The sequence below is a fragment of the Heloderma suspectum genome, chromosome 5 (assembly GCF_057233095.1).
Source record: "Heloderma suspectum isolate Gila_16-S chromosome 5, 16-S_ref, whole genome shotgun sequence".
In the NCBI taxonomy this organism is placed as follows: domain Eukaryota; kingdom Metazoa; phylum Chordata; class Lepidosauria; order Squamata; family Helodermatidae; genus Heloderma; species Heloderma suspectum.
This window is the reverse complement of record NC_139462.1, coordinates 80,746,143-80,770,866: the sequence shown is the minus strand read 5'-3', so window position 1 is coordinate 80,770,866 and position 24,724 is coordinate 80,746,143. Positions and strand designations below refer to the sequence as shown.

Below are 24,724 nucleotides of genomic sequence, written 5' to 3'. Positions count from 1 at the left end.
GTTGGGAACATAGCTTTATAGTTATTCCATAAAGGCTATATAGAAGTTAAATTGTTTATTTTCTTTTATATTGCTTGCTTTGTTATCTGGTCCCTTTCCTTTTATATTTAGTAATATTTTCCTAATTGGACTCTGAAATTTGGATGCTTATTTTAAGCACCCAAGGAATAATCCCCCATGTTGTCAGCTTATTCAATTTTCACTACAGCATGGGAGGGAAACCTCCAGCCTGTGGGCCTAGTTTAGCTCACAGAGGTTCCTAATCCAGCCCGTGGAGCCCTCACAGATTTCTTCAGGTGGCGGGGCTTGGCCCACTCACAATTCCCACTGTTATCCCCCAGCCACTTATCTCCCACTGTTTTCACAGATTGGATATAACAGCAGGGAATGGGGGGGGGGGCTCACCTGCGCAGCACCTCCCCCATTGAGGAAGACACCCTATGGGTGAAGTATTTCCACCTAAGCTGGTTGCTGGAGCATTCCTCCAGCCACTGGCTCCGTCTTTGCTGCACACTGTCCTCCCCCAAGGGAGGAAGCCAGCACATAGCGAAGGAGGGCCCTGAGAGACACGCTGGCCAGGAACACAATGCTTTCAGGGGATATAGCCTTCTAAATTTCAAGTAAATGAATGTAAAATCTTTTCATGCCCTTCTGTGTTTTTTATTAGAGCACTGCTTCCTTCTCCTGCCCATGCTGTTGCTTTGTTCTGGGAGCTTCAGCTGTGGGGCAATACAGAAATATAATAGACGAATGAATGAATGTTCAGTCCCTGGTCCTGGGAGGTTGAGGTTGTCCAGAAACGCATCTCCCCTTGACTTGCAGTTGATGTGCAGGATGCAGCAGGTGACAATCGCATTTGGTCTTCCTCCATATCCAGAAGTATGTAAAGGGAGTACCACTGCACCTTTAAGCGGCCGAACAAACACTCCATGGGGAGTCAAGCATGGCTGTGGCAGTAGGTGAAGTTCTTCTGTTTTGCTATCCTTGGAACTCGGTATGGCACCATAAACCATGGTTGAAGTGCAAAGGCCTTGTCACTGAGAATGAGGGGCCACACAGGCAGACTGTTTACTGTTGGGCAGGAGGGGAGGGGGTTGGTGATGAATCTTCTCGTTGGTAGCTTGTCTGCCAAAGGCGAATTCCAAAAGATAGCCGTGGCATGGCTTCTCCTCGATACCCTGGCATAGACATCCATAAATCTCCCTTTTGAATCCATAACCATTTGCAGGACCATGCTGTAAAAGCACTTACAGTTACAGAACTCTTACCCCTCCCTGGCAAGGCTAAGATGCGCAAGTGCGAGGAATCCAGTGCTCCCGTGGCCCGAGGGAACCCTAAATCATGGAAACCCCACATGTTCTTTCTCTTGTCCCCCACCTTTATGAGATCTGCGAGGTACAGCTCGTTCAGAACGTGCACTGTGCCCTTGAAGATTTTGCGCACAGCAGACTTCCCTACTCCGAAGCTAGTGCTGAGTAGCAGGTAGCCAAGGTTAAAAGCAAGTTTGTATAGGGTCAGCCCCAACTTTAAAAAAAAACGGATATGGATTTCTACATTACGTCATCTGAACGTTAGATTACAGGCCCAATTTCTGATGCTGTGGTTTCAAAAGTGGCCCATGACATGCGGAAACTGCCTTGAAATCTGGCATCATCCCAAGCATCCATGTCCAGATGGCTTTGGTGCACAGCAGGATGCGCTGGATTCCTCTGTGGAGAATGGAGGAGCAAGGAGGAGCAGAGGAGGGAGAGAGGGCAGAGGAAGAGGTGTTGGAAATTGGCAGTAGTACTTGAGCTACTGTATCAGCTGCTTAGGAGCAGGGGTGATGAGCGGGAGGGGGAGGCCAGCAAGTTAGGTGGCAGGGGCAGGCAGAGGGGGATTGCAATCCTTGCCCTGAAAACAGTGTGCTCCAGCTTGCGCAGAGTACGGGCAGCAGTGAGCAGACCTTCATTCAGGCAATGCAACTTCTCATTCCACTGTGTGCGTGTGCAAGAGTAACCCTGTAGTGACAGATGCACAGAAAACCAGGGGGACAGATTATCATGCCTGGTGCTGTGAGGGAACATCTGGGCCTCTGGGCTTATCCAAAGATCTATGAATGTGTCCAGTTCAGCCTCACTCCAGAAATACCCCCTAAATCTTACACGATGCTTCTCCCCCCTGACTCAGATGCAGCCCCAGATGAAGAGCGAGCCAGCTCCTGTGATGGTTGCGCAGAGGGATGGTGAGAACTTGCCGTCTGCCTACTCTGCAGGATCCGTGATGCCACATGGGGATCAAATGGCTCTAGAAAGCAAACCTTGCAACTGCTAAAGCCACAACTGTTTGTTGGTGGAATAATAGTCCCCACCTCCTGCCCTGTCAAGGCCGTTACGGGGCAGGATACATTAGAGCTGGAGAGGCATTGGTGGGAACATTTCACCCCAAAGAGTGTGGTGTTAATATCGGTATCTATCCATTGCACAAATGAGATAAAATTTTACATACGGCAACATGTAAAAGGATTGCACCGCATGAAGTGTCAAAAGGATGCGAAAGTGAGGATTGCACCCGGGGAAAAGTTATCTGGGAAACCTTGCTGTGAGGTGGGAGGGATGGTGACTTGAAGACATAGCTGAAGCTGCCAGGATAACAAGCTAGTTCAAGGTTGCTCTGCAGGTTACACACAGCTGGTGAACATGAGCAAGAAGCAACTACTTTGCCAACAAGTGCACCAGCGACAGAGCGCTGGAGGTGAGGGAGGAGACTGCTGAGGAGGGAAGGAGGGTGCAGTCAGCACAGTGCAATCTGTTGCTAGGCAGATTTCCGGAACTGAGATTGCTCACGAGGAGAGGAGTGGCAGTGTTTTCTGCTGTTCTTGCTGAAAGGCTCTGTAGCCAATCACTGCAACCCATGATAAAATTGCTCCCTGCATTTGGATGAGATGACAACCCATCGTGGGTAAAATAACCACAAGAACAAGCCATGGGTTGTCAGGGTGGCTTGTTCGTAAAAATTAAGCCACCCTGCCGAAAGCAGTCCAGGTTCAGATGACACAGCAACCCACCGTGGCTTGTTTCAAATGACAATTCACAACAGGTTATCGTGCGAACCCAGTTAGCATAAATTGACACAGGAAATATAAGTATTAGTTAGGTCTGTTCTCCTAAATAAGCCAGGCCCCAAAAGAGGCTTGGGTGGTTGAAGGTTCAGCACCCACCCATGTAACTCCCAAAGTTTCATTAACTTGGAACGTCTGAAAGTAGATACCTTTTATGACAAAAAATCTGCATGTTCTATTATGCAAACAGTGTAGATAACCTAGCAATACAGACTTCTGTACTATGAGGAAATGCAGAACAGTAGCTTTCAAACTTCAGCACAAAGTGTCAAATCTCATTTCAAAATACCACAAATGCTAGCACACTAATTTTTCAATCTGTCAGGAGAGACAAAAAACCCAGCATATGAAAAATAACTTTTCTGCATGACTCACTCATTATAATCTTCCATGCTGTTTCCTTCAAGATTTGTTGACCCATTTGATCCTGAACACTGGAATGTTTGCATATTTCCTTCACATGCTGCCTAGAAACAGGAAAATAATGTCAACCAAAAGCAACAAAAATCATTCTTCTCTTAACAATATAATTGGGCAGTGGGGTGGGGAGGAAACAATAAGCTAATAAGTAAGTTAAGACCAAAATATAAAGCAGCCATATTATAGTAGTAGAAAACAGGCCCTCTGCTTTATGTTAAAACCATAGTCTTTAGTCTAGACTTCAAATTGATAGTAGAATCTCAATTACAAGTAAAGGGCAGAAAGCTATCATGTCTGTCAGTGAGCTTGGAATAACACAAAGAGCAAAATCCACTTTTACTAGAATTCACAAGTTTCTGTCCATGGAGAGATCCAATCATGAATTAGTTCCACTGCTTTATTGTCCACAACAGAATGCTATTGTTAACAAAAAAAACAAGCTTTGCTTGGTAGCTAATGCAGGTTCTCTGGTAAGAACTGGATTTGTGAATTTGACACCCTTGAAACTTTGCCCCAGATTTATCAGTGCTAATCCTCTTGCCACTCTTACACAAAATATCTACAAGAGTACCAATTCACAAGGACAACTTCTGAGGGCAGTGTAAGGTAACAATGTCCATCATTAAAATTAGAATTTTGAAACCCAGGATTGCTGGCATCATAAACACCAGCTTTCTTATTTGTTTCATCAACAGGTAGGTTATAGATCATGACGTAGATTTATACTCCACCTTGAGCACCATTTCCTTGGTAGAAAGGTGGGGTATAAATCAAATAAATAAAATGGATCAGGATGGCTATTTCCTCCTATCAATAATCTAGAATTTGGCTATTCCTTCCTATCAATAATTTTCTTTCTGATACAAATAGATTGTATCTAATCAGTCTGTCTACCATTGTTGATTTAGATACAAAGTGTATGAATATGTGAGCAACATTTTATAATGTTATTCTTAAATACTGGGGGTTTGTTTTCGTTTGTTTTTACAGGAAAAGCAGTAGACAACTGATGGTGACATTTGAAACTATATACTTCAAACTTAATAATATAGATTAACCGGTTTTACCTCATCCTAAAATACGTATTTACTAGCATATGAGAAGCACATACAGTGGTACCTGTGCAACTAGCAGAGCTTCTTTAAGCTGACCTCTTGAAGTAAAAAATGTGACAAGCTTCTTCACATCACCCGTAGCTATGCAGTATGGAATAACATCATCATTTTCTTCCTGAATTAACTGGTCAGCTCTCCTAATCAAAATTAAAAAATCTCAGCTATTTAGTTTCATTGTAGTTGTTTAGTATCAGATCCAGTCACAGAGCATCCATGAGGCATTAAGATCTATAAAGCTCACTATCACAGACTTGCCTTTTGAGATGCATGTAATTCTTCCCAAAGCCATGACTTCGAAAAGCATAAAATTTTAATTGAAATATGCCATCACAAGCATTTAAAAGGGCAGTTTCAAATAACCCATTATATAAGTATCACATCTGGTTATCAGACACAAGTTCCTTCTTAACTAGAGTTTGAAAACAAGGACAGCATGCCCTGGTTCAGCCCATAGTCCTATTTAGTCCAGCACCCTGTTCCCATAGTGGCCAACCAGATACCTATGGGAAGTCCACAAACAGGACTCCATAACATAAATGCAATAGCAACATCTTGCTGTTGCTCCCAGCAACTGGTATTCAGAAACATGGCGCCTTTGATCCTGGAGGTAACATATAGCCACTGATCGCCTTATCCTCATGAATATGTATAATAATCCCCTTTTAAAGTCATCTAAGTTGATGGCCATTGCAATAGGGCCATTTGCACGACATGACAGCCCACTCTGGGTTATTGAACCTACAGTGAAGCTGTGGTGTGTATAAACACAGTGTGTGTAGGTTACGCAAGGGTTTAACTCTCACCAGGTTCACATGGCATATGCAATTTGGGGCCTGCGGGTGCCACAGCTCAACGTGAGTTAAACAACTCACAATGAACCACAGCGTGTTGTCCAAACCTGGTCACAATCTTGAGGAAGATAATTCTGTAGTTTAACTGTGCAATCTGTGAAGGAGTACTTCCTTTTATTTTTGCTGAATTTTGCACCATTCAGCTCCATTAGATGATTTCAGGTACTAGTATTATGAGAGAGAGAGAAAATGTCTCTCTATCCCTTTTTCCCATACAACACGTACTTTTATATACCTCTATCATGTCTCCACTTACTCCCCTTTTTAATCAACTAAATAGCCCCAAACGTAACTTTTCCTAATAGGGGAGTTGTTCCAGCCTGCTGATAATTTTGGTTACCTTTTTCTGCACCTTTTCCAGCTCAACAATATACACAGTATTCCAAGCGTGTATAAACTTTATATAATAAAGGCATTACGATACTGGCAGTTTTATTTTCAGTCCCTTTCCTAATGATCCCTAGCATGTAATTTGCCTTTTTTCACAGCTGCCACAGACTGGTTCAGTGTGTTCATTACCTATCTACCACAACTCTGTCATCGCCTGCTGAGATCCCATCAGTGTATGTGTGAGAGTTAGGACGTTCTGTCCCAGTGTGCATCACTTTACACTTACACTGAACTGCATTTGCCGTTTTGTTACTCGTTCACCCAGTTTGAAGAGATCCTTTTGGAGTTCCTCGCAATTTGTTGTTTTTAGCACCCTGAATAATTTGGTGTCATTTTCAAACTTGGTCACCTCTTGCTCATCCCTAACTCACAATCATTTACAATCAAGTTGAAAAATGCTGGTAACCACTTAACTGTGGTTAAGGTTGACAGAAGGAAAAAACAGAAATTTACAGAGATGGACGGGGAGCAGTGGAAGCAGCATGTGATGTTATGGTTACTCTTGAATTCTTAACCATGGTTAAGAGAACTAGGAACCTATTTGTATATACTAGTCCTAAGATTATGTTTCATTATGTTAAGGTGGCTTAAATTAAAAGTGTACTGTATATGAAAGTGCCTAGTTTCAAATTGCCTAGCTTTCTATCCATGAAACCGACAAAGACTTTTTATGTACACCCATCATATCGAGGGGAAAATGCAATCGTACAAATATCAGGCAGCCCAATTACTGCAGTAATTTTCCCCCTCATCTTACCTTTGCATCAACTTCTTCCAGTATTTCATAGATACACCTGGTGCAACAGACAGTGCTTTGTCCCACTAGAAGAAAGAATTTGGTACACCTATTATTTATATCTCAATTCAAGAAACATAAGCCATTCAATGATTTTTGAAAATAATCCCCATTTTTAAAGATCTCTTCTATTTATAAGAAAACAGCTAATAAGTTAATTAGCCATTTCCATTCCTATTTAAAAATGTACAATATCTAAAAAATGAGGTCAGTAAAGAAGCCAATATGTTAATGGTCACTCTTCAAAATTGAATTACAGATAAATTCTGTGTATACTTTGCGTGTATTCTGTGTATACTTTGCTTAAAATAAATCTGTTTTAAAAGAATTATTTTCCAGATATTCTAAGGGTGAAAGTATACAATACTTTGTCAATCATGGTTGACAAACCTAAATAGGTTTTCTAGTTAGCAGTAATGCAGGAGTGGGAAGGGAGGAAATTTGCAGGAGAGAACCGACAGTTTTTGAGGGGTACTTATTAAGCACCCTTTTAAGCACCCACCAATTCTTGTTTGCAACCCTTCCCCCAGCTTCCTCCCCCAAAGGGTTGGGATTCATGGATTTGCCCTGTGAAGTGTAGTTCTGCCCTAAAAGACATGAAAAGTATACTGAGTTCGTATGAAATATAATATACTTTATTTAATGCAAGCTACTATTATACTTTAAAATATACTCAGTGGTGGGGAGGGTGTGCTCGTGTGCACTTGTCAGTTTGTAAAGAGTCAGTAAAGTCCAAAAGGTCTGTGTCTGTATGCAATCAGGGTTAGTTGTTTAAACCCCCCATTACTTCGGTTTTAAAGAAGAGGTGGGCAACTTGTGGCCCTCCAGATGTTTTGGCCTATAACTCCCATCAGTCCTCGCCAGCATAGCCAGCGTGAGGCATGACGGGAGTTGTAGCTAAAACATCTCGAGGGCCACAAGTTGCCCACTCCTGCTTTAAAGAAAGGTTAACTATTGTTCTGTATTAATAACATTGCTATAGTTATTCTGAAGTACAAGAAGAAGAAAATAACAGATGTTCTTACAATGTACTCATTTTTTATGGTTCTTTTCTTTCCCTCCTCATAATAACTAGAGCAATGTTATCAACACAGAACAAAAAGCCACCATTACTTTAAAGCAAAGCTACACGTACCTTTGTCATGCATACCTAGTGTGTAGGCCCTTTCAATTTTTTCATATAGGTTAGTGACTTGGCAGAATATAAATACCCCTGAGGAAAACTCACATGTGGTCTCAAACTTAAAAGAAGGAAGAATGCCACCTTTCCTCTCTCAATATCATACAATAATCTAGATTTTACCTCTCCAAGTTCCACCATAAGTTCACAGTATCTCTGGATTTGCCCTAGTCTTAGATGTATCTCTGCTGCTTCTTTTATCCTTTCTTCCTTGCTAGGTGTACCAATGCCACCTCCAAATTTAGACATCTTCACAGTTGTAAGTTCTTGGGCTTTAGACTGAAAGAAGAAAAATCACAATAAGCTGTTTCCCTACAAAATGTGGCAAACTTTGACAAAATGCCAAAGAACTAGAGAACTGCTGCACTAAAACAAATAATATAGCTATGATAATCAGTAATGCAGAAAAGGGAGGAGAGAGTGCCTAGTAAAAGTGTGATTCCTGTTTCCCTATGTAAGGTGCAAGTTTGCCTCCACCCATGGCACACAGCGGCCTTTTGCATTCTTGATGCAGAAGATTTTCCTGCTGGTGGATTGCCCTTGCTAGACAGGGGAACTGTGTGAAAAAGGTAGTGCTTGTGTTTTGAAGACAACATGTATTACACTATTTAACTAACATATTTCTGACTTGCAGGAAATCATCCCGTGTCTTCCTTTCATGTTACTTTCCTGGAGTTTTAGTGCAAAACCAACTAGGATCCCATCTTGTGCAAGCCCTGTTGAAATTAACGAAGTAATTTTTCTCCCATTTGTTTCAATGGAATCTGCCCATGGGAGGTACCCTTACTGATATACTAAAATGTTCAAGAAGTTCATCCGGTATTAAATGCAACAAAATATATTTTCGGTCATTTGGTAGTATATAATATTCTAACAAAAAGTGTTTCTTGATATATCTGGTATTGTAAGATAGTTTATTATACTTAATGTGCATTAGTTTCACCAACTCAGCAGTTTTTATGTAAAAATATTTACCAGGGCGAAAATTCCTTCTCAAAATTCCTATTGGAAAATAAACTTTGCTTTCCTATTCCTATACAACCAGATGAGTAGAATGGACACGGTACTTGAGCACAGAATTGTTATATTCTAAAATTACAGTTCCCATTTACACATCTGGTGTAGTTGAGGTTTCATATACCATTCAAAACTGCTGTATGTGTTCTTGTGAGGAGAAATACAGACTACACCAAAAATAGACTAAACAAGTAGTCAAATCTACATCCATTGGCCTAAAATAATTCACTGGCTCAAGGAAACAAAAGTGCAAGAAGAGGTATAAGTACGTGCATCAGCCAACAAACAGGCAGCACTTGCACTCAAGAATAGTGTAACAAATGGATGTTTTCTTACCAAGATACAGATCTTTTTCATAACAGGCATTTTGCCAGGTAAAGCAATAGTATCTCAGTTCTTTTGTAAATGAGAAAGAAGATAATCAACCTGCATACTTGGCTTACCATTCTAAATCTAACCAGATGCTTCATGTGCATAATTCCTTTGCAATAATTCTGTGGAAGCAAGCTATCATCTTGGCCTTTTATTACAGCAACTAGATCCCATAAGTTTTTACTGCCTCCTGGGGGCTGGAATAATTAAAAAAAAGGAATACAATGTTATTTAAGCTACATTAGAATTAAATCTGCAACAAAAATGAGTATGTTTGTAAATCTCTGGAAAAGTAAGAACAGGTCAGTTCGAAAGTAAATAAGCCAATATTTAATTCAGACTAAAAAGAACTCCTGCCTGTTCTGGTATCCCCCTAGTTATATATGTATGGTTGTATGGTTATTTACCTATTCTACACCATCAGTGTGTATAGATAAGTTATAATCTAAGGCTTAAATTGAATGTCATGCGAGCAGACGTCCACTCGCATGGTGGACTTCCCCTTCCTCTCCTCCCCCCTATAGTCCCCATGTGCCTTACAGAGAGTCCCCTAACTCTCAGTCGCAGATTTGGGGGGCATGTGGGAGGCTTCAGGAAGGAGGAGGAACTGTTCCATCAGCAGCTTCCATTCTGCTGGCAGATGGTTAGGGTTGGACACAATCCTAGACTTTGACACAGGAAAGACAACAGTGGAAGGGGAACGAAATGGAGGCAGGGATAAATAGGGGAAGAATAGGTGTTTATTACATACTTAGATCTGGCTAGCAGTAATTTTTTATTTATTTATTTATTAAATTTATTAATCGCCCATCTGGCTGGTCACCCAGCCACTCTGGGCAATGTACAACAATAAAAACAGTTTAAAACAATAAAATTCTACATTAAAAACATAATATTTCTAAAATTACCCTAACCCACCCCAAATGCCTGCCTGAACAACCACATTTTTAATGTGTGACAGAAGCTCATTAAAGAGGGGGCATGGCGGAGTTCCCTATGGAGGGAGTTTCACAGAGTTGGGGCCACCACAGAGAAGGCCCTCTCCCTTGTCCGCACCAGCCTAGCTGTCCTGGCTGATAGGACAGAGAGAAGGCCAGCCGAGGCTGATCTTGTTGAGCAGCCTATCTGGTGTTGCTGGAGGCGCTCCTTGAGATAGGCTGGGCCGGAACCGTATAGGGTTTTAAAGGTCAAAACCAACACCTTGAATTTGGCCCGGAAAACACTGGAGTGATGTGATCTCGCTGGCGGCTGCCTTTAATCAGGCGAGCTGCTGTGTTCTGTACCAGCTGCAGCTTCCGAACCGTCTTCAATGGAAACCCTACGTACAGTGCATTACATTAGTCTAAACAAGAGGAGGCCAGGGTATGTACTACTGATGGGAGCAGATGGTCGGGAAGGTAGAGGCGCAGGTGCCATATCAGATGGAGTTGGTACAGCACTGTCCGGCTCACAGCTGACACCTGAGCCTTCAATGGACAGCTGGGAACCCAAAATGACCCCCAGGCTGCGGACCTGGTCTTACAAGGGTAGCCGTACCCCATTCAACACCAGGTCAACATCCCCCAGCCTCCTCTTGTCTCCCACCAAAAGTACCTCGGTCTTGTCAGGGTTCAGCTTCAGCTTATTCCTCCCCATCCAGCCACTCACCGTCACCAGACATTTGGACAGGGATTCTATGGCCAACCTTGGTGAAGATTTGAATGAGAGGTGGAGCTGCGTGTCATCTGCATATTGATGACACCACACCCCAAACCTCCTGATGATAGCCCCCAGTGGCTTCACAGAGATGTTAAATAGCATCGGGGAGAGGATGGAACCCTGTGCACCGCACAAGTGAGCGGCCACGGGTCCAAAACTTCCTCTCCCATTGCTACCATCTGGTACTTGCCGGAGAGGAAGGAACGGAACCACCGTAATACGGTATCCCCAATGCCCAACCCCTCCAGGTGGTCCAGAAGGATACCGTGGTCAATGGTATCAAAAGCCGCTGGGAGGTCGAGGAGAACAAGAAGGAGCATTCGCCCCTATCCAGTGCCCTCCTCATATCATCCACCAAGGTGACCAAGGCCGTTTCTGTCCCATGCCCAGGCCTGAAGCCTGACTGAAATGGATCTAGATAATTGGCTTCTTCCAAGTGTGCCTTCAACTGCATTGCCACCATCCGCTCAATGATCTTGCCCAAAAATGGGAGATTCAACACTGGGCAAAAGTTGTTCAGAACTTGGGGATCCAAGGAGGGCTTTTTTAAAAGCGGTCTTATCACTGCCTCCTTGAGGGCTGATGGCATCACTCCCTCCTCAAGGGAGGCGTTCACCACCACCCTGATCCCCTCACCCAGCCTCTCCCTACAGCTCATAATGAGCCACAATGGGCAAGGATCAAGTAAGCAGGTGGTCGGCCTTACAGATGAAAGCACCTTGTCCGCTTCATCAGAAGGAAGAAACTGGAACTGATCCCACAAAACTGGTTTGCCACAGACTGCCTCTTGCTCATTAACTGTATCCACAGCACATGGAATAACACTCCTAATCCGATCAATTTTATCTGCAAAATGCCTTGCCAAGGCCTCACAGGAGGCCTTAGAATGCTCCAGTGGTTCTGGAGCAACTGGACCGACCAGGCTCCGGATCACTTGGAACAGCCTCCTGGGACAGCACTCTGTGGACACGATAGAGGCAGCATAATATTCCTTTTTTGCTGCCTTCACCGCCACGTGATAGGCTGAAGATACAGCTCTAGCCCGTGTCTGATCGTCTTTGGAGCGAGACTTCTGCCACTGGCGCTCTAGCCGTCTCACCTCCTGTTTCAGAGTTCATAACTGCGGACTGAACCATGGTGCAGTCCGAGCCCTGTTCGGGGGGAGAGGGTGTTTCAGAGCCACCTGATCTAATGCCCCAGTGATTGTGGCATTCCAGCCATCCACCAGGGTCTCGACTGAGTGCCATTGGGGTACTCCAGAGAATCCCCAAGCGCATTCAGGAATCCATTCGGATCCATAAGACGCCTGGGCGGACCATTTTAATGGGTCCTTCACCCCTGTGGAGGGGTTGTGGAACTGAGAAGTTTAACGTCACCAGATAGTGATCTGACCATGACAAGGGGGTGGTGGATATACCTCCGACTTCCAGATCACTCCCTGCTTCTCCAGAAACAAACACAAGGTCTAGCGCATGACCAGCTACATGGGTGGGCCCAGTTAGAATATGGTGCAGGTCCCAGGAAGCTATGGTCTCCATGAATTCCCGAGGTGCCTCTGTGAGGATGGCCTCTGAATGTACACTGAAGTCCCACAACACCAATAAGTTAGGGGACTGTACACGCACATCAGAGACCACCTCAAGCACCTCGGCCAGGGAGTCAGTCGTGCAGCGGGGTGGACGGTACACGAGCAGAATCCCCAGACTGCCCTTCGGGCCCAACCTCCAGTACATGCACTCAGCAACCTTGGTCTCCTGGAGAGGGGGTCTGGTGAAGACCAAGGACTCTTGGTAGGTAACAGCCATTCCCCCTCCCTGATCCCCAGCCCTCGGGTGCATACGAAAATCCAGCTGGACACACGGCCGCAAGAGTTGGAGCAGCGGCCTCAGCCAGCCAGGTCTCTGTAATACATGCCAGGTCTGCACCCTCATCCAGGATCATGTCATGGATAAGGGATGTTTTCTGCGTAACAGACCTAGCATTGCAGAGCAGCAAACGAAGGCCAGAAGATGGAGTCATGCTGCCCCCAGCCATCCTTTGGCTCTGGACAGGCCCAGAACAGGGGACAGATATTACGCATCTCTCCCTTGTTCCGCTCACCTGGCATGGCATGGCCCTTGCGCTCTGCCAGCGCCTGCTGCCTAGCCTCCAAAATATGGAGACCAGGGGATTGTGCTCCACAGAAAGGGTAAGTTTTGAGGAAGGATTTGAAGGAAGCTTCAGTGGATGTGCACAGATCACCCTGCCAGGTTTTTTTTAAAAAAACAACCCTGAGAAGGTGGCTGCATGGGAAAGAATATAGGGGTGTATGTAAGTACTAGTGGTGTGGGCGCTCCATTTGCTCCGTCCCTGTCAGCCACCCCCTAAGGGGTCCCTGTCAGCCACCCCCTTTTAAAACTGTCAGAAATATTTGCACAAATTAAAGGGCTGGGAAGTAAATGGAGGAAAATTTGGACACATACAGTAACCACTCCATTACTGCAGCTGTGCAAATTTTCCCTCCATTTACTGCCAGGGAGATTTGCGTACAGTAACCACAGCAGTAAGTGTTCCAAAAAGGGAGGGGAGTTAATATCTCCCCTTTCTGGAGTAGCTGGAGACTCAGAGAAGTGTTGAAAAGGTGCAGGACACTGAGAACTGTCAATCCAACACTTAAAAATGAAAGGATCACATCGCCAAGCGGGAGATATTGTCCCCTCCCTTTTGGTGCATTTATTCCCTTGGCTGTTTTCCTCCATTTTGGGTACTTCTGAGTTGAACTACTGGGTCCCTCCTTTCTCTTACTATTATTTCTCCGCCGGTCTTTCGCAACCGTGCATAAATGAGCTTATATGCAGCCTCGTCTAATTGGTTTCCTTGTATGTTACCTACTCCATTTTGCCGCTCCCTTTGACAGCTGAAACATATAAGGAAATTGACCGGGCAAGACTCCATGTACCCGACAGCCATAATTGTGCACTTACAAAAGACTGACAAAAATAATAAAAATATAACCCCCATTTGTGCATTTTTGAGGCACTGAAAACTAAAAAAAAAGCCGGGGAACTAAAAAGGGAGACAATCTGTATGGGAAGAGGGCCAGGATGAGGAGACAAGACGGGTTCTGTTGCAAAGGCGCCTGGGATACGTGCTGGAACTGGCCAGAGGACTGAGGTGAAGGAGGGAGAGAACAAGCTATAGCAAGCCTGACTGTCTGTCGGATGTACTGTGGGTTGTTCAGTGAACAACCAACCTACCATGGCTTATTTGCAGGGCTGCTCAGTGTGATGTGCAACCCCACCCACTGTGTAATTCAGGCTACATTCTTACATATTATCTATTAAGATGGTATAAAAGACTACATTCTTACATATGTTTAGTTGGCAACCCACAGAACCCAATGGGACTTATTCCCAGTTAATCGTTAGGGTCACTGCCTATATAATGTCATAATAGCCACATGGAAGAGACAAGAGTTACGATTGTATGGAAAGGTGTCTCCTAACTTCTAATTCCTTGCATCTGAGTCCCTTCCCCCTGCCTCACTTAAGTCTTGTTTTTAGAAACAAGAGATACTTAAGAGCCAATGACTGCAATGTTAGTCTAAATACATCTATAGCTGAAATACAATTAGGATGCAATCCTATGCATGTTTAGACAGAAAGAATTCCTACATCTCCCAGCATCCCTGAGCCAACATGGCTGGCTGGGGCACGGTGGGAGTTGTAGGACTTCTTTCTGTCTAAACACGCATAGGATTGCACCCTTAATTTAGGCAAAATTGCAGCATGTGGGATTACTGGAGGTACACTATAGTTTGCTGCAATACGGTATGAACGAGAAATGCATGTCTGTAAAATACACAATAGACATGGGTCAGGAAGCCATAGCTAATCATGTCTCCCTATTACATGTCCACCAAGTGTCTGGAGAGATGCATCTCTCCATTACAATGATCAGCTCTAATGTACACACAGCAAACAAACCTGCTATGCAAAGTGAGAATTGATACTTTGTCAAGGTAGAATAATGTTTAACATTGGTAAAGGATGTTCACCCCATGTAAATAGTATTTTCTTCTTATTTAGGGTTTATACCTATCTCTTCTGCGCATCTTATTCATTTTGTTTCTATATGCAAAACAAAAATAAAATAATAGTTATGATGCTCTATATAAAAGCACTGCAGGGAGAACAGACAGATGATATACATGAGAATTGGTATTTTTTCAAATTACTGCAACATAACTTAGTATTACATAGCCATTTAGAGCCTTCACTCAAGATAGCCGTTTTATGTTTAGTTCAGAAGTTCCTGGATTGTACTTAGATGCACAAAAGTATCTGCTTTAAAAGACTGGGGTAGATTCAACTAAGTTAGTCTGGATCCAAGCCATTGAGTTTACTAATGAACATAGTTATATAATTTATGCACACATTTTTTACACTTAATACTTACTGATAAACATTCGGAAAGCCATCTCAGTTTTCTCCCTCGAGAATTACCGGTCAGTTTGTCTACTTCTTGTTTAATATCCCTGGATACTTTGCCACATAGCAAAGGAGAAGCACCTACTTCAACAGCACGATCTATTAAAAACAAATATTTACACACCTTTTTAAAAGAAAAAAGTTAATAGAATATGAAGAAAATGAGGATAGTATATGGCTATACTTCAGAGCCCCACACGTGAAGGAACCTGCACACACCAAAGTTCCTGCTGGGTTTTGTCAGTCCTTTTGACTGCAGCTAAGGATTTCACAGTAATTCAGCAGGTTTGATTTTCACCACATATATCGTTCCGCTGTTGTGGACAATTATGCTGAACAATTCTTATGTCTGATTCTATCAGATTTACTTTCCATTGTGGGGAAATGCTAACTGGCAGTTGGACATACAAACTCTTGCACAAGTCAAGTGGAAAGTGGAAAAATAAGAGGCCGAATACATATAAGAATGTGCATTTGAGTGTGGATGTTTGCCAGTAATGCATTACTCTCACTGAGATGCATATTCTGATTCATAACTAGTCATGTGAAACTACACACAACCATATATGGGTAAAGCTCAATGAAACAAGAAAACCAGTAATATTTTGAGCCTGTAGCTGGCATTTTCCAGGATTGTCTGTGCACATCAGTCTGCAGATCCAGTTTCTCAAACTGTGTACACACTTGACATCAAGGCAATGCAATAATGTGTCATGGGAATTGTAGAGTAGCATGCACATGTAATATTGTCAACATAAACATATCAACCTACTGCTATGATACACGTAAGTTTGTGCAACTTTTTTAAGGGGTGTGGGGAAATCATGCAATTTCCTGGCTCTCAAGCCTGCATAGGTTGATGAAGCCCATCCTGTATGCCCTCCCACATCAACAGAGAAACAAGGATATCCAAGACACTCCACAGGCTCTCCATGGATATGAAAGAGCATGGTGAAGCAAAGTGGAAAAATCTGAAATAAAGTTTTGTACATCCTTAATGTCAGCTCATATGAATATTACCCACCAGTGTTTCCAATAATCTCATCCCATGATCTGTCTGCCACAATATTTATTTGGAGAGGATTTATTAGAGGCGTTAAAGACCAAAGTCTCACAGTGGAATCTCGAGAACAAGAGGCCATAGTGAAGGGACGACTAGGATGACATGTTAATCCTAAACGAAAGATATTTTTAATAAATTAGTTTTAAAATACTGAAGGGAAATATTTAGAAATATAATAGCTACTGAAAACATGTAGCATCAAAACATTAAATATATTACCATAGACATCTGCACCATGATCATACACTGTGTCCAGACAGATTCCATCTCTTGTGTCCCATACTTTGATTGTATAGTCCCAGCTGCCTGATATCAATAAATAAGGTATTTCTGTATTCCACAGCAATCCTCGTACTGGTGCTGTATGTCCATTAAGAACATTTATGCAAGCATCTTGTGTATAATCCCATATTCGAACAGTGCTGTAAGAAATGAAATAACTTTATTGTAACATTTGATCATCACTAGATAAAATGTCACATAAAAAAAATCCAGATGCAAAAATATCCAGAAGAATTGCTCACACCACACAATTTAGTTACTTCTTCTTACTGTACAATTAAATGAAGATTTTTCTCCTCTGCTTTCTTTGACCAGGGTCCTAGCATTTCTGCAGTGCAATACAATTACTCAGAAGTAATTCCCACTGATTTTAAATGGGACTTGCTCCCTAGTCAGTTTGCATAGAATTGCAGCTGAAGTCTCATGTAGTCTGCTTTGGGATTAGATTAGATGGATTAGATACCATGTTAAGAGCTCTAGACATCTGAAAAGGAAACTGATGCAGTGAGGATAGAAAACACAAATAGTAACACTACAGGAAAGCCCAGATTTTACTGATAAACTGTGTCACAGAGCTCTTAGTGTAAGGTTGCATATATCAACCCATCACTAGTAGCTGTTATAATACTGTTACTGCAAAGTGTAGTTTTTTTGGGAATGGGGAGCGGGATTACCTACACGATCTTTATATTTCCTTGTTTTGATTCCTCTACTTTTAATCTGGCTGCTCACAGATAACCTAGACTCCTGCCAAATAACTTCAGTGTGCCCTAGCAGTGCCCCCCTCATCTCCATACAATTAGAGGTACACTCCCAACTTCTCCTGCAGCTTTAAAGAAAGCTGAAGGAAGACAGGGGTAGTGCAGCTTTTAGCATCTGGCTTCACAATGAATGCTTCCTTGGCTTCCTCTTGAGAAACAAGAACTTGGTCTGCTGTCGGGTAACAGAACCACTGTCAGGTAAGCCACAATTAGTAACCTACTGGGCCACACGGCTGCTGAACAGAGCTGGACTCAGAGAATGATTGATACATCCCTGTAAGCGTGAAAATGCTCCTTTCCAATATCATCCCAAATAGTAAGCACCAATGAGTAAGTGCAACCTCTAAGCATGACTGGGGCACTGGACTCATCAAGCTACATAGGCCCTCTCAGCACAGGAGCACACACTGGTACAGTGTCCTTTAAAGCAGCTCAGTTCCAGTCTGAACCTGCCTTCCACAAAAATCATCCCGTAGTTTGGATGTCAGCCAAATGTAATCAATAAAAACAGACAGTATAAACTCTGAATACAATCCATCCTTGTTTACTGAATGAAAGGCAAATCTCACATTGACTTTAATAGTTATAGATTTCAGCCCAAACATGCTCACCCATCATCAGAACCACTGCAGAGGATTCCTTCCCTCAGAGGAGACCATCTTACATGAAACACTTTTGCAGTATGCCCACTGAATACTTTCAGTGGCTGATCAGAGCTAGTTGCAAGGTAATAGACACGAACATTTTTATCTTCACATCCAGTGGCTATCATATCTCTGCAAAAAGGAGCATAGTCATCAACTACTGAAGTCACTAGTACACTATTTAAAAATGCTAAAATCAACAAATATAAGCAAGCTTTCTGAAAACCTGCCCTGTATTACCTTTTCATTTCAGACATCCAATGATAGCAATTATCACGTTGTTATTGTTCTCAAAGCAGTTGCATCTCTGTTATTATTTTTAACAGTCAGTGCTCACTGGCAACAGTTCCACTAGTATCACATAAGTTATCCAGCATTAACAACAGATACGGAGAGACAAATGAACTACTGTGCAGAATATTTTGCCCTGCTAATCCATCTTTCTGAATCAACTATTTAAGAGCACAATCCTATGTATGTTTTGACATGGCTGGGTGGGGAATGCTGGGAGTTGTAGGAGTTCTTTCTGTCTAAACATGCATGGGATTATGCCAGTCATTCATACAAATCCAAGAGTCCATTTCTTCCTTTATGCCAACCTTCAACTCCCATCAGCTCCAGGCAGCATAACCAATGGTGAGGAATGCTGGGAGTTGTAGTCCAAAATGTCTGGAAGGCACCAGGTTGCACAAGACTGCTCTGCGGGAAGTGGGAGGAGAGGAGGAAAGGCCACAATCTTATTTACTCACTTATTTACTCATTTACAATTGCACTGTTATATCAATGCATCCTAGAGTAATAAAGGAACTGGAAGAAGAACTCTCAGAACCGCTGTCTATTCACTTTGAGAAATCATGGAGGACGGGTGAAGTGCCAGATGACTGGAGGAGGGCTAATGTTGTCCCTATCTTCAAAAAGGGTAAAAAGGAGGAAACTGGGAACTACAGACCAGTCAGTTTGACATCAATCGCTGGGAAAATTCTGGAGCAGATCATAAAGCAATCCATCTGTAGGCACCTTGAAAACAATGCAGTGATTACTCGAAGCCAACATGGATTTGTCAAGAACAAGTCCTGCCAGACAAATCTGATCTCATTTTTTGATCAAGTAACCTCCCTTGTGGACCGTGGGAATGCTGTAGACATCATATACCTCGACTTCAGCAAAGCTTTCGACAAAGTGCCCCATGATATCCTGATGAGCAAACTAGCTCAAAGTGGGCTAGATGAAACAGCAATCCGGTGGATCCACAGTTGGCTACAGAACTGGACTCAAAGAGTGCTTATCAATGGGACCTTCTCAAACTGGGGAGAGGTAACGAGCGGGGTACCACAGGGCTCAGTCCTGGGCCCAGTGCTCATCAACATTTGTATTAATGACTTGGAGGAGGAGGTGCAAGGAATGCTGATCAAATTTGCAGATGACACAACATTGGGCGGGATAGCTAATACTTTGGAAGACCGAAACAAAATTCAAAGTGATCTGGATAGACTGGAGCGCTGGGCAGAAAACAACAGAATGACATTTCACAGGGAGAAATGCCAAGTTCTGCACCTAGGAAAAAGAAACCAAATGCACAGTTACAAGATGGGGGAGATGTGGCTCAACAACACGACAAGCGAGAAGGATCTTGGAATTGTTGTTGATCACAAGCTGAATATGAGCCATCAATGTGATGTGGCTGCAAAAAAGGCAAATGCTCTTTTGGGCTGCATTAATAGAAGCACAGCTTCCAAATCCCGGGAAGTACTAGTTCTCCTCTACTCAGCACTGGTTAGGCCTTATCTGGAGTACTGTGTCCAGTTCTGGGCACCACACTTTTAAGAAGGATGCAGACAAACTGGAGAGGGTTCAGGGGAGGGCAACAAAGATGATAAGGGGACTGGAAATAAAGCCCTATGAAGAGAGACTGAAAGAACTGGGCATGTTTAGCCTTGAGAAGAGAAGACTGAGGGGAAATATGATAGCGCTCTTCAAGTACTTGAAAGGTTGTCACAGAGAGGAAGGCCGGGATCTCTTCTCGATCATCCCAGAGTGCAGGACACGGAATCATGGGCTCAAGTTACAGGAAGCCAGATTCTGGCTGAACATCAGGAAAAACTTCCTGACTGTTACAGCAATACGACAATGGAACAATTACCTAGGGAGGTGGTGGGCTCTCCCACACTGGAGGCGTTCAAGACGAGGCTGGACAGCCATCTGTCAGGGATGCTCTGTCTTGGATTCCTGCACTGAGCAGGGAGTTGGACTCGATGACCTTGTAGGCCCCTTCCAACCCTATTCCATGATTTCGATGTTAAGCTATACATTATCTTAATATGCTTTTAGCATATGGAGGGAGCAATCCTATGGCCGCTAGACAGCAGCTAGATGGCCATAGGATATGTTGTTTTCCAGGAACTGACCTCGGAGCCCACGCTGCGAGCTCGGTTCCCAGAAAACCGACCTTCCCCCCATTTCCATGCTGCCTCGGAGGCAGTGCGGAACAGCCCCGTCCTCCGCACTTGCAAAAGGAGCACGAAGCAGCTGAAAGGGGGCGTATCTGGGGGCGTTCCACGGTGGGGATGGCAGAAATGTCTGAATGACAAATCCAATGTGTCGTACAGCAGCCTCCTCCCCCGCTCACCCCCCTGCAGCTAGATAGCAGAAATTGGCTGTGTAGCAGAAAATGCAGGGTGTCTGAAGCATGGAGGGAATGATCCCCTCCGTCCTTCTCCTGCCCTGCATTGGATAGGCAATCGCCTCTGAGTTCGGAGATGTCCGCCTGTCTGAATAGGATTGTGCCCTAAGTTATTCTACCTTCCATCAGTCATTCTATGAAGTAAGGACATTCCTCCAGTTTAATCACTAGTTTACTTCAACTTTAATTCCATATGTGAATATGAGTCAAAATGAAGACGTGTGCCAGCCATCAACTCAGCCTTCCTGTAGCCTCAATGATGGGACTAAAATGTTTGGACCTCTTATGTAAGTGGAAGTCAGTACTGCTAAGCCACTCAAGTGTTATCTTCAGGCAGATCCAGAACAGAACAAATTGCCTTTCACATTACTAAGCCAGATCACACCAACAATTATATTACACGAACTGCGTTAATTTTAGAACATGCCTGTTTTAACCTTTATTATTCTTTGGGACTATGAGATATAACAATTTGAGGAAAACGTATAGAATAGTTACTCACTTGTTATTTTGACTCCAATCGCAGCCAAAAACTGCAGCTGGATGTTTGTACTTGTGCAGAACTTTGCCATCAATGGTACGAATAATACTGAATGAATTGCAATATAAAAACGTAAGTCAGAGGTTTGCAAACTTTTATGGTGGACATATTTAAGTTATGTCTTTTATTTCATTATAGTGGTTCTTTGGAAAATGAAAGAACAAAAAGGGGGGCACGCTATCAACCGCACAGAACAAAGTGGACTAGCCCAAATGTGCAACGGTAGTATCTTTAATAATGGCCCCCTTTTATCCAACATGTTTCAAACCTGCAGTGGTTCTTTATCAGTAAAATATATTTTAATATATTTACTAAAATTCCCACAGGGGGAAAAAACCCATTTTATCAACTTATTATTTGTCACTTGCGTTGTCATTTATCTACGCCAGTATCTACTATCAATTTACATTTTCCCCATAAAATCAAGTCAATTAGTACTTCTATCAAAATGTACATAGTAACTATTGCTCACTATAAACTAACATTACTGAGGTCACATATAAGGCACTTTGTAGAGTCGTCTGAGGGTTGGGTAAGACCTGCTGTTCCGTGTACAGAAGGGCTCTTTCCGTATATGGAAATGAGTTGGATCCAGTGGAGGCTCTTGCCCCACTTGCTAACATTCTCATGGGCAGAAGGAGGGGTGGATTTTTACTAATTTCCCCTTTCCCCTGCAGCCCCCAAGGGCATCTCCCATGCTGTTCTGGAGAATCCCTCAACCCTCCAGAGCAGATTTTCAGGAGCATATGGGGCTGTAGTGGGAAGGGAGAATCAGCAAAAGTCTCCCACGCCCATTTTCCGCCTGCACAGGGTTCCACTCCACTAAACTCTGGATCCAGCCCTCTAATATCACAGATGGGCAACTTGTGGCCCTCCACATGCTTTGGCTTACAATGCCCATGATCCCGCACCATTGGCTATGGCATGAGTTATAGATCAAAAGATCTGGAGGACGCCTGCTCTATATGTATTACATACAATTGCAAATTTATTGCATGCAATTCTGTTAATAAAAAGTAAAGAAATATTAGAATACATGTAATTATATGTATATCCAAAGATATGAAGCAGTGTTATACCAAGTTACACTGTTGATCCTATCTACCTGCATACAGGCTATCCTGATTCACAGCAGCTCTCCCCAGCTCTACTACCTGAGATCTTTTAAACTGGGGATGTCAAGGATTAAAATAGTGGCTTTCTGTATGTAAAGCAAGGATGGACAACTTGTGGCCCTCCGGATGTTTTAGCTGACAGCTTCCATCATCCCTCACCAATGACTATGCTGGCTAGGGCTGATGGCTAAAACATTTAGAGGGCCTCAAGTTACCCACACCTGAGTAAAGCATGTGTTCAGCGCTATGGTTCCTCCCAGCAAGTGTAATAAATATACAGTACAGGAACATTAGGATGAAGATTGTTAATGGTGTATGTTTATTTCCATGTGATATAAAATATATATACCGTCCCCCAATTAAGAGCTATACAGATGTGAAACATGCTGGGTAACTATGGAGAATTTAAATATATTGGGTAGTATCCAATAGTAGTCCAAATCAGAGTAGATCCATTGAAATGAATGAGTCTACTCTAAGTAGAGCTAACATTGGATACTGCCCATTATTGTACATCTGGATTATTCCTTTCCGTTTCCTCTGAAAAAATATGGCAATGTCACAGTCATACCAAGGCAGTTTCCATACATTCAAAATTCCCATAATATCCACCATTCCCTTGTACAGTACCCTGGAAGCACAGACAGGGGACTGTGTAGAACTGCCATATTTTGATGGTTCTATCAGCTTCTCCATAATGGTCCAAGGGATAAAAATAGAGTCACTACATAAAGTAGAAAATTTCAGAGATATTTTCAAGGCTAGATGTCTCATTTGGCTTTTGAAAGCTGACAGTTTATCAAGACCAATTTTTTTATTAAATTTGATAGGAGCCTGGAGAATTTTTCTTGAATGCTTCTTTGCTAGTATCAGTCTTCCCTAAAAGTGATCTTGTGATGGTCTCGCATTTCTATACACATGAAAGCAGACAAGTGCTGGGAAACTGCAGCCAATCACGTTTTCCCATTGTATGCATATACAGCAAAATAGGCATACAAGGAATCAGTGTTGCTTGCTCCTACGTGGTACGGGTAGGAGAAATGCCACTACTGAAGCAGTCTTCCAGGAGTAGTATAGAAGGCACATGTGTATAGCAAGAAGAACATCAACCATTCAGCAGCTTTATGCACAGAAACACAATTCAGCAATAGGCGTTCTAGGATCATTTAGTGTTTTTGTTAAGAAATGTATGACAAGTGACTGAGTTCCACCTCTGCAACATGCAGTTCCATGTCAATACATTTTATCAATCAATGGATCAATTTTTCACATTTTGCCAAGTAATCAAATCAAATCATACTTTATCAAAATGTATATGTAATAGTAAGGATGCCTTCTAAATGACACTTACCAGAATCCATCACCACTGCAGGTTGCAATCCTTTTTGAATCTTTATGACTCCATGCAATGCAGAAGATTCCATTCTTTCCATGCTTCAAAAAATGTAAAATGCCTATCAATAAGAAATAATTCACCCCTTTTTCTCTTATTTTTATACTTGTCTATGACTCTTCCCACCCCGCATTTCTTAGCAAGATTAATCCATATTTTCTACAAGTCTTTGAGTTTAGGATGTACATATAACCCTCCGACATGGTATTTTGTAATGATAGGATGAGCCTGAGACAAAATATATACACTGTAATTGGTAAGAAACCAGAGAGTGAACAGATTGCAGCATTCTCTGGCTGCTTCAAGTAGCATTATGGTTTAATACAGAACTGAGGCAATGACTCGAGAGTTATAACCAAGTAAAACTGAAAAGCTTTACAGAATTAAGGCAACAACTTGAGAATTATAACTGACTAAAGCTCTGGGGGACTTGCAACTCTCCCTCAGAGTGGTCTGTTAGTAGAAAGTTACACTAAAGCATATCAACAAGTCTGCTCTAGAAACAAATAAAATTGATGTGCATGCACATGTGCGTGCATACATTCCATTAGGGAGAGATTAGACCCTGAGTGGCTATAAATATGGGATCTTCAAAGTGCTACAACAACCCCTTTTTGCATCAGAACACTTCATTAATAAAATTTAATTTTAAAGCTTTTAACATACACAATTGCCTTTCAAAATTCGGTTTTTAAATTAGGAAAAATCTAATATATAAAGCTGTCAAGTTTTTCAATCAGCTTCTAAAAATATGCATTTACTCTTCATAGAAGACAAATACCTGAAGTATCTCTGATCGGGTATGCTGATATTTGATTTTCTGGTTAAATTGTGGAG

At 42.6% G+C, this 24,724-nt stretch overlaps 1 protein-coding gene across 1 annotated transcript in view; it reads right to left on the bottom strand.

Moving 5' to 3' along the window:
• Nucleotides 1-24,724, bottom strand: part of WDR17 (WD repeat domain 17) — a 68,121-nt gene that overhangs the window by 19,874 nt on the left and 23,523 nt on the right. The window contains exons 10-20 of the mRNA XM_084856489.1: nucleotides 23,846-23,928; nucleotides 21,341-21,427; nucleotides 18,126-18,290; nucleotides 16,691-16,893; nucleotides 16,433-16,582; nucleotides 15,377-15,507; nucleotides 9,313-9,438; nucleotides 7,976-8,131; nucleotides 6,634-6,698; nucleotides 4,640-4,772; nucleotides 3,476-3,567 (exon numbers count right to left, since the gene is read on the bottom strand). Of these exons, the coding sequence (XP_084712615.1) occupies nucleotides 3,476-3,567; nucleotides 4,640-4,772; nucleotides 6,634-6,698; nucleotides 7,976-8,131; nucleotides 9,313-9,438; nucleotides 15,377-15,507; nucleotides 16,433-16,582; nucleotides 16,691-16,893; nucleotides 18,126-18,290; nucleotides 21,341-21,427; nucleotides 23,846-23,928 (1,391 nt within the window). The remainder of the gene's footprint in view (nucleotides 1-3,475; nucleotides 3,568-4,639; nucleotides 4,773-6,633; nucleotides 6,699-7,975; nucleotides 8,132-9,312; nucleotides 9,439-15,376; nucleotides 15,508-16,432; nucleotides 16,583-16,690; nucleotides 16,894-18,125; nucleotides 18,291-21,340; nucleotides 21,428-23,845; nucleotides 23,929-24,724) is intronic.